The 10,681-nt window shown below is 47.3% G+C and overlaps 1 protein-coding gene across 1 annotated transcript; it reads left to right on the top strand.

Annotated features, from left to right (window-relative positions):
* The first annotated feature begins 555 nt into the window (after positions 1-555).
* Positions 556-8,575, top strand: prdm12b (PR domain containing 12b). Its single transcript, XM_048613390.1, has 4 exons — positions 556-775; positions 2,341-2,531; positions 5,897-6,052; positions 8,405-8,575. The coding sequence occupies exons 1-4, from the start codon at positions 556-558 to the stop codon at positions 8,573-8,575; spliced, it is 738 nt and encodes a 245-aa protein (XP_048469347.1).
* Positions 8,576-10,681: the final 2,106 nt, after the last annotated feature.

The raw sequence follows: 10,681 nt of genomic DNA, 5'->3' as shown, positions 1-10,681 counted from the left end.
TCAGGGGTTATTTAATCTGTCCGTTCTCGGGGGGTGGGGAGGTGGGAATTGACAACCTGTACAGGGCGCTGCAGCAAGTGAGGGCAAACACAAACATTTTTTTTTGAGGCAGTAGTGGGGGAGTGGTCCTGGGTGGGGGAGACTGATCTTACCTGGCGCACTTGTCTCTGAGTAGAAAGAGCTGCTGATGAGTGGGTGTGGGAGTGCGTCAGTGCTGGAGTTTTGGTCTCCCAAAACAGGTGTACCGGGTTTGCTGATGTTGGGACACCTCACTCCCCTCCCTCGCTCTACAATGAACTAACTCTGCTTCTTGTAACCAGCCTCCCCTCAGACGTCAGAAGGTCATTAATAACCAATTAGGAGGTCATCCAAGCGGCTATAAAGAGGGCTGAGAGATTTTTTTTGTGTGGGGAGGGGGGGATTGCAGGAAGCACGCACATAAACACACACCAGTCTCTCTCCTTGCTGCACAGTATCCCTGTGTGCCTTGGTTTCCTTCCTTGCGTAGGTATCTCTCCTTTTCCCCCTGTTTTGTTGCCAGTGACACTGAGGACCATGGGCTCTGTGTTACCATCCGAAGCGCTGGCTCTGAGAGGCGGTTTCAAGCCTCACGGCTTCTCGCTGGCGGAGATGATCACTTCAGACATCCTTCACAGCTTTCTGTACGGCAGGTGGAGGAACGTCCTGGGAGAGCAACTTTTCGAGGACAAAAGTAACAGCGGCGGTCAGAAAATCGCGTTCACCGCCGAAGCACTCGCTCAATCCTTCAGCGGAGGTGAGTCTCTAGAACGTGGTCCCGGGCAAATACACCGGGGCCATCAGAAAATCCGCCAAACTTCCTACCTTTGCTGCAAAACCAGCTACGGAAAACAGGGAGATTTCGCGGTAACAAGATCGGTGAAATCAATGCTAGTTTTATTTCGATTACTTGAAGGGGATTGTAATACAAGTTCTGATCACTATATGTTTTGCTAAAGAAAATTCGATTTTTTATTAAAGAGGTTGAAAATATTTACTTAAACGTCTTTTTTGTTCTGAATGGATTTAGGATGGAGCGCTGTGAACCAGGGCACGATCACAGCGGGTGTTGTTTTACAAAAAAGGGGAATTGTATTTTATCCAGGACTGGTAAAATGAAACAAAATTGAAAGTTTACTGCCTGAGATTTCGATCGAAAACTGATTTCAGGGATTTGTGTTCGATTCCTCCGAATATTCAGGGATTGCTCTCTGCTGTCCTTGGAGGCTTGGTGCAGGTGAATAGTGTTGATTCCTGGATAGACTCAGACTGCACAGATGGCTATTCGACTGCGTGAGCCAGCCTTTGAGGGAGAGACAGACAATTGGCTCCGCATCTTCTGTGTTGTCCACAGCCCTGTAACGGGGGAAAATCTGTCCCACGCCCTCCCTTTCATCCCCTCAACAACTGCAATTAGTATACGAGTTCAGGGAAAGTCGCCAGGTGAAAAAAAGCAGCTCACCCGATTAAATTTTAAAAGCAGTACGGAGTCGGAAGGAGCTAATGAACTGAGAGACCCCGATTCTAAAGGACAGTTTAAACAATAGAGACTCAGACAGACTGGCAGCCGAGGGGCTGAGCAGTTTCAATCACTCCCCCCTTCTCCTGTGTATGGGATCATGTCTGGTATTTAACCACCTGCCCCTCACTCACCGCAGTGTTATTATGAATTTAACGGGTAATAGTGTGCTGGGGGGAGGCGGTTATTTTATTCTAGAGGCCGGAATCTTTAAAAAAGAAATTACCAACACAGAATTTTAGCCTGAATTTAACTGGGATTTCACCAAGCGGTTCTGTGCAAGGAGACAGAGAGAGAGAGAGACGGAGCAGTGTTCCATCCTTGCTTGGGTGTGTTTGATCCGGACTGGAGTCAGATTTAGGATCACTGTTCATCGCTTCCAAACGCTGCCTCAATCCCTGTTGTGCTCAGGACCCTAATTCGACTCGGTTTGTTGTGTTAAAACAAAGTGCCATCAAAAACATGTAAAACAGCGAACTAACAGTGAAATCTCTTCAAATGCTGAATCACCCCTTTGGATCTCTTCGATTTCCATGTTGTGTACTTTCTTTGGCTGGTCCCGCCTTAGTAAACGACCGCATTTGTATAGTGAATGCAATTTCGTTCTTTACAACCTGGACTTAATTTGAGTTTATATCGTTTCCATGTTTGTCCTCTCCGTCACATTTCCTTTAAGGTGGAGAAATTTGAATCTCCGACCTGTACCCCCGCCCCCGTACCAGAAACTCCGAGTTGGGTATCTTTCTCCTCAAAGTCTGTTCAGTGCGAAACTTTGATCTCCTGCCTCTTGCTCTCCGATGCAGAAGTTCAGAAGCTGTCGAGCCTGGTGCTTCCGTCCGAGGTGATTATAGCCCAGAGCTCGATCCCTGGGGAGGGCCTGGGCATCTTCTCCAAGACCTGGATTAAACCCGGCACCGAGATGGGGCCCTACACCGGCAGAGTCATCTCCCCGGAACACGTGGACCTGTTCAAAAACAATAACCTGATGTGGGAGGTAAGGAGACACCAGGGAACAACCCCGCTTCTCAGAAAACACTGCCCTCCACATCTGGTTACAGGGGAACACCACCCTCCACATCTGGTTCCGGGAGAATAACACATTTCACATCTGATTCCAGGGGGAACACCGCCCCACCATATCTGGTTCCAGTTGGGATAACACCCTCCACATCTGGTTGCAGGGAATAACACCAACCTGTCTGGTTACAGAGGACCACTCCCACCCAGCTGGGTATGGAGAATAACACCCACATATCCGGTTATAAGGGGATAATGCCCCTACAACTGCTTTTAAAGGACAATATCGTACACATATTTGGTTAATGGAGATAGCACCTCACACGATCTGACTGCTGAGATGACACACACACATAATTGAAGAAGACAATATCACATATCTGGTTACGGGAGACAATCGCCACGCATCGGATCATAGGGACAGCAGCCATCAGTCTTGTTACAGGTGATAGCACTCACACATCTGTTCATACAAAACAACATCCATATATCTGTTTGTACTATGCCTCGCACATCTGATTGTGGGGAACACCTCAGCTACATGTGTTATAATGGATAACAATTGGACGATTGGTTATAGAGGACAACATCCTCTACATCTGGATGCGCAAGAGAATATTCTACATGCCCAATTATAGGGATCACGTTCCATCATGTTTACAGCGACAACACCTTAAACATCTGGTAATGGGAGACAGCATCTCACACTCGGTTTTCGCAACATCACCCCACACATCTGGTTTTGCAGAAAAAGCACACACACCTGGCTAAACAGAACATCCTACGCATGGGCTAACTGCCCACACACCTGGGTTACAGGGAATGACATTACAGAAGGGACTTGTACAGGATCATATCCTCAAACACACACACACACACACACACACAGTCAATCCCATTCGCGTACGGGCATACACATACAATCACTCCGACTCGCACTCACAGACTCAAATAAACTAATACGCACACAGATATACATTGTCTACACATACTCACTGCCAAACAAACACAAATGCACAGGTTATAATTGATAATCCACAGCAGTTATAATAGAAATAATACGTTATATATTATAGTTATTGGGAAAATTATTCCTGATCTGAGTTAAGGGAATAACACTGCACACTTAGGGATTCCAGTGTATTGTTGGTACCAGCTTCGTCATTAGATCTTGCAGGTGAGCCTGTTTTGAGGTTTGGATGCTTTCTACTCAGTTCAACGTAAAGACTACTCTGGTTGGGGAACAGGTTTCAGCAATGCACTGTGTTGGTTGGTGGCACCATACTATTTCATTTAACAATAATCTTGTCCCAGAGCACACATGCGAATTGCAAAATCAGGGCTCTGTCAGCCTGAATCAATACTCTGGAATTTTGTCATGGGGTTTTATTGATGGGAAATACAATATATTCCACATGTAACCATTAGGAAGTTTGCTTGTCCAAATGATTGACGAGCTTGGGTTTGGGACTCTCAACCATGTTAGTAGATTTTACATATGGCGAGACACTTGGGCTGGTAATGAACAATTACTTTGGCTATACAGAATGATATAATGGACCCTTAAGCTTGATAAAGAGAAACATTCACTTCAAAGTGACTCTACACAACCTGTTCAGACAGGGATTAGAGATGGATGCTTTTTTTGGAAATAGCTGGGACAGAGCACTGAGATGAAATTGGATGAGAATGGGTGTGAAACAGGATAGCAGTGTCTGATATCTCTCTCTATCCCCTCAGTGCTAGATTCCTGGGAATTGTAACAATTGTAACAATCCTGGGAATATTGAAAATTATCTGTTTATAAAAGTTTGGTTTATAAATGAATGATGAAATGAGTTGTAAGAACAAACGGGAGCGAACTTTTAGTATCACTGCAATTGTCATTCACCAGTCTCTCACTCCACGTCCCTCTCTCCCACCTCTTGTTCCTCATCTCTTACATTTTGGTCTCCCTACCTCGTAATGTTGTTTCTCCTCTCACTCTCATGATGCGCACTGCTCACTCTTTCACTCATTCTGTCTTTCGCTCTCATGCCCTTATCTTCACTTTGTCGCCATCTATTTCTCTGATGTTCCCATTTTTCCTCCTGTTTAAACCGGCTTTCGTCTTATGTTTCTCGCACATTTTTATTCTATGATAGTTTATATCTAATATTAATTTTGTTTTCACAGGTAATTTTTAAATTTGTCAATGTTTAGTTTTAGAAATATCGATTCAAATGGGAAATATCTTTAACGATATTCTGCCCGGTCCCACAAGTTCCTCAGGGTATTTAACCATTTCTACATTTTTACTCGCACTTTTCCCCTCACTGCTGTTATTCCTTGTCAACTTTCTACCCTCTTCCGCCGCTCCTGAAATAGTTGCTTGCTTCTGGCGCACAGTCCTGTGTTGGCCATTTCCTGGGTCTTCAGACTGATCTTGTTTAGAGTGACCTTTCTATGAGATAGGGACGGGAAAGAAAACTGTGGATTGGATTGGACAGCGCTTTCAAACAACCGGCACAGACATGAGGGGCCGAATGGACTCCTTTTGTGTCGCAAGTTTCGATGGTCCCAGGTGTCCGTTTGGTCCCTGGGAGTGACCTTTCCTAGTTGAGGTTTCTCAGTTATACCCGGAGGACGGGATGCAGAGAAGCGGTTCAAGACACCAGTACAGGTCAGGCTCAATTTGAGGATACAGGAGGAGGACACATATTGCAATCTCACCCGCTTTAAGGGAAAGGGGAGTTGTAAAAAAAAATTGAAACTGACCTCTGGCTCCAAAACCCGAGTGTTCTGTGCCCGTTTATTCCGTTATTCAGCACCGCCAGGATCTCAGTATGGGCTGTATATGTACACTGTCCTCAATCCTTTACAGCGGGCTCACTGTGCAGCCGCGGGCCTTCTCAACTCAAACCCGCAACGCGGAGCATCCGCCTGGTTTTACTCAGGGTCAGGGTTCCACATTGGTGTCCCGGGTCAGTTCGAGCGCGCTGGGTCAGTGCCAGTGTCCCAGGTCAATGCGAATATCCAGGGTCAGCGCCAGTGCTGTGGATTAGTGCCAGTGTCTTGGGTCAGTGAGCATTTCAGGGTCAGTATCCCAGGCCAATGTCAGGGTTCCGGCTGGTTCCAATGTCAGTGCTTGTGCCTCGATCAGCTGGAAGAGTGTATCCTGGGTCAGGGTGAGTAATCCTGGACTACTGTGAGTGTCCCGGGTTACCATTACTTTCAGTGTCGTTATCCCAGGTCAGAATGTGTCCCCGGTCAGTGCTAATTTTAGCATCCGTGCCCCGGGCCAGTGTCCGTGTCCCGGGTCAGGACTAAACCCCTCTCCCTCTCTCTGTCTCTCTGGCCCAGGTTTTCAATGACGATGGCACGGTGCGGTATTTTATTGACGCCAGTCAGGAGGACCACAGGAGCTGGATGACCTACATCAAGTGCGCCAGGAATGAGCAGGAACAAAACCTCGAAGTGGTACAGATCGGAAACAACATTTACTACAAGACCACAGAGGTGAGGAGCTCTCAGGATGCTGGGGAGGAAGGGGCATGGGAAACTGGTGCTGTGCCAGTTTAGCTCAAGCTGCCAACTGGCTCCTGAGGGCCAAGTGCTGTCGGTTCGAGCCCCGCAGCCGCCAGATCCGAAAGCCGGTGATGATTATAACGGGAACGGAGTCAGGGCGAAATAACCCTCAGGAGGTGCAGGAACGGGGCGGGGTTGAATTTGGAACATTTCTCACAGAGACACCCTCCAAGTCTATCTCTGTAATCACAAACAGATAATCCAGGTCGGATTGAATCTTTGAAATTGAGAGCGACGGTGAATACTCCCCAAAGCATTGTTCAGATTTCCGGCGTTTGCAATGTGTACATAGATGTTTAAATGTATTTTCCAAGTGCAAATTATATAAATATATACCTGCATATAGCCCTTCCGTGAACATGGGTAGGTTATTGATCATTAATTTATCCCCAGGGCTCAATTGCCGTGGAAGTGTCGATCTGGACCCGAAACATTAACTCTGCTTTCTCTCTCCACAGGTGCTGCCAGACCTGTTGAGTTTCTCCAGCAATTCCTGTGTTTCTTACAATCAGTTCCACTTGATTTCAGTCAGAACATCAGCCGGACACTAGAACTTGGGATCCCAGCCTTAACAGCCTTGTGTAGTGTCAGTGGGCAGCGTCTTTAAAGCAAACTTCCTCCTCTCCCCCCGGAGCTAGTTTCCTGTATTCGGACTCACTGGGACCTTCAATAGGTTCCACGAGGTTTGTTGTCGCTCCGTTTTGCCCCGGGTGTCCACTAGCGAAGCCACTGGTGGTATTTTCAGCTGCCCCCTACTCCGGATCAGACCCCGGCAAGTCACAGAATGTTTACAGCACAGGAGGCCGTTCGGCCGCTCCTGTCCGTGCTGGGCTTCTGCAGGTGCAACTCATCGTCTCCCCACCCACTTTCCGAGTGGCCCTGCAAAACTTTTCTCTTAAAATTCCACCGCACCCATTGAAATCCTCGGTTGAATCTGACTTTAAAAGACCCTTTTTGCCCCCGCTACCGTCGCCACTATTGCCCCGCGCTTTCAACCGCTATCCGAGATAACAAGGTGTAGAGCTGGATGAACACAGCAGGTCAAGCAGCATCAGAGGAGCAGGAAGGCTGACGTTTCGGGCCTGGACCCTTCTTCAGAAACTGTTCATCCAGCTCTACACCTTGTTATCTCAGATTCTACAGCATCTGCAGTTCCTACTATCTCTTCAACCGCTATCCTCCGGTTTTCCACACTTTCCTCAAACGGGAACAGTGTTTCTCTATGTCGCCTGCCCAGATCCCTCAAGACGTTAGAAAACTTCAATAATATCTCGTCTTAACCGCTCCTGTAAATCCAGATGGTAAAGGGATCGCAAGCTAATTGACCACAGAGGTTTCACACATCCCTGTGTTTCTAACAGGGCAATCCGTGTGTGTGTGTGTGGAGTGGGGCGAGCGGGCTGCCTCTCTTCCACAAACAAAAGCAGAAGTTGCTGGAGAAACTCAGCAGGTCTGGCAGCATCTGTGAAAAAAAAAAATCAGAGTTAACGTTTCGGGTCCAGTGACCCTTCCTCAGAACTTCTCTTCCATCTCTCCCTAATTACTGGCGTATCCCTGGCTCACCTACCTCAGTTCACCTGAAAGGAATATCTTTGGTGCAGATTTAATAGGCGTTGTTTTAGTACTTCGGGTAAACAATGTTTTTCACATGAACACTGAGGCTGCTGGAGAAACTCAGCAGGTCTGGCAGCATCTGTGGGGAGAGGATCGGAGTTTCGAGTATGGAATGAACTCCCAGTCCTTTTCACTTTGAGGGAAGCGGGGCCGGTCCCCGGGTTTGGCGGTGGTTAATGGGAAATTCAACAGACTAATGGCACCAGTAGATTGTTATTCCCCCTCTCTCTGAGCTGAGTAAATTCATACGGAATTACTGTTGGACAGTTCCCACTTCCCACTCCTGAATCTGAGGTGGGTGTAATGGGACATTGGAACCCGAGCTGAAGCGGATCCAAGCTGAAGTTCTCCCGGAGACTGGATGTTTGTCACGTTTCAGCAGGGATGTGCAGATGAGAAACAGATGAATAGTTTATAGTTTTTTTTTCTGAAGAAGGGTCTAGGCCCGAAACGTCAGCTTTCCTGCTCCTCTGATGCTGCTTGGCCTGCTGCGTTCATCCAGCTCTACACCTTGTTATCTCAGATTCTCCAGCATCTGCAGTTCCTACTATCTCTGAAACAAATAGTTTATGTCAGTTTAGTTTAATAGTTTATATCAGCGGCTCGATATTAGAATACGATCCTAACTACAGAGATTAACTCATATCTCCATTTCTCTGTTCACTTTAGACTATCCCTCCGGACCAGGAACTGCTGGTGTGGTATGGAAATACACAGAACACATTCCTCGGCATCCCAGGAGTTCCAGGGCTGGAGGAGGAACACAGGAAAAAGAACAAAGATGGTAACGAATGTGAAATAATGCTGAGGTGCGGTGGGAAGGTGGGTGCTGTTATCTAACAGGGAAGCGTTTCCAAGGGTGGATTGCCAAGGAATGAGACAGCCGAATGTTTCCTGTTTGTGGCGTAAACATTGGCGAGAAAAGTGCGGAAATTAGAGAGTTTTTTTTACAAAATCAACTCTCGAATTGGGAGATGAACAACCGCAAATTTCCACGTAAGATTTATATGACGCCTTCAGAATCTCACCATTGGGTGGCATTTGCGTTTCCTTAAAGCCCCCAACTCGCCTTATTGATCGCCACTTCCAAACCTCACCCCGCCCAGAAATAAGACGGTAAAAATTCCGCACAGGTATATCGGGGCCAGTACCTGGTCCTGCAGCTCCCGGGTGCTTATCCAGGCCATCTTACCAATTGCTTCTGCATGGTCCATTGTCACCATCCTCTTGGACACTTCATCCACCCACACTGCAATCAGCAAACCACCAGCCTCACCCCATCATTGCACTTTCTCCCGGACAAACTCTTACATCACCTCAGCCTTTCAAACATTCCTTTGGACCTCAAGGTTCCCTGTGACTCTGCCAGGTCACTCTACACATAAGGACAGAGAGCTCACTCACTTTGCTTCCACTTGGAGGCTGCCAGGTTTTGTCTACTTCACAGTTTTTATTTATTTCTTAGCACACATTCACTGTCTCCAGCACTGACTTAGGGTCTGCCAGCCTCTCACTGTTGGGTCACCTTGCTTTCTTTGTGCACAGGGTCTTTAGTGCTCAGTTACAGGCTGCCATCCTCTGTGGCATACAATACTTTTTAGCATAGAAGGAAAGGCAGGGATCTTGACACAGCACGGAGCACTGTATCACTATGGGGGTCGGTACGTCAACATCACAACTTATAGCATGGTCAGAGATAGTAAGAACTGCTGATGCTGGAGTCAGAGATAACACAGTGTGGAGCTGGAGGAACACAGCAGGCCAGGCAGCATCAGAGGAGCAGGAAAGTTGACGTTTTGGGTCAGGACCCCTTAAACCACAAACACACTGCTTGTCCTTCACACTAAAGGCCATGTGTGATAGTCAAGAGCCCACAGACCTAACTGGGGTCAAGGATTCTATGGTCAATCAGTATTACTACCCCAGTCAGTTGAGGCGTTCTTTCTATTACAGTCCAGTGGGATTGGCTATAGTCAGCCAGGCACATAATCCTCTCAGATTCCAGAGATCAGTGTCTCTGCAGTGTAAAGTCTGGATTATGGTCAGGTGGCATGCCTGCAGGTGAAATGCCACCTTTTGGTAGGATTAGGGTTAGGGGTCAGGCAGGGTGCTGTGCTGGTAACAATCCAAGGGGTTGGCCAGTTTTACATTCAATGAGACAAAGGGTGGGATTGAGAATGAAGGAAGTGGATGTACAAGCAGTTAGTGGTAATGCAGAAGAGGTGGTGAGGTAGGATGCACAGAGCTCAGGAAGGGTGTTAGTAGTCAAAGAACAATACAGAGAGTGGTAGTCCAGGATCTTTGTGAGTGGCATGAGTTAGATCGAGTGGTGTCTTGTGAGGTTGAGGTGGAAGAAAGAACATGGTGTCTCTTACCCTTGTGGACAGCAGAAGATCATTGATCTTCTTCCTGCACTGCCGGACATCTGGTTTTACTCAGGACACAGCACTGATCCAGGCAAGAATTTGTGTCCATGCTGGCTGGGTCCAGTGACATGGCTTCCTATGGTGGTCTGCAGGGAAATGTACAGCTGTCCTCTCCACCACCCAGTTCACCAAGATCTCCATGACCCTGTCTGCACTGTTGAGAGCGAATATTTCTTTCCATTGGGCCAATGATCAAGCAGTGCGGTATCAGGGCCAGTTCCTGGCTTGCAGCATCTGAAGTGGGGTGCAGCTGGGCTTTAACTATAGCACCCAGTGATACAAATACTGGAATGACCTGGCAATGGGGAGTAGTCCACCTCTTCAACCATGCAGTTCCCTCAGAAAGGTCCCAGAAGCATGGCTGCAAAATTGCTGTGGTGAATAGTGGAAGATTGCATGAGAGAAATCACTCAGTGACATGGCAGACCAGGGGCCATTCGTCAAAACACTAACTGAAAATGAAAAATTCCACTCAAACACTGACTGTTTAAACACTATTGTAAAAGTGCCTTCCTGTCTA

Source organism: Rhincodon typus, chromosome 28, assembly GCF_021869965.1.
Source record: "Rhincodon typus isolate 14 chromosome 28, sRhiTyp1.1, whole genome shotgun sequence".
Taxonomy (NCBI): domain Eukaryota; kingdom Metazoa; phylum Chordata; class Chondrichthyes; order Orectolobiformes; family Rhincodontidae; genus Rhincodon; species Rhincodon typus.
This window is presented reverse-complemented; position numbering and strand designations above follow the sequence as displayed.

Bases quoted from the DNA above. Each gene is read 5' to 3' on its own strand.
- prdm12b (XM_048613390.1), top strand. From the start codon at position 556: ATGGGCTCTGTGTTACCATCCGAAGCGCTGGCTCTGAGAGGCGGTTTC. The intron at 776-2,340 runs GTGAGTCTCTAG...TCTCCGATGCAG, and splicing joins CGCTCAATCCTTCAGCGGAG to AAGTTCAGAAGCTGTCGAGC. The intron at 2,532-5,896 runs GTAAGGAGACAC...TCTCTGGCCCAG, and splicing joins ACAATAACCTGATGTGGGAG to GTTTTCAATGACGATGGCAC.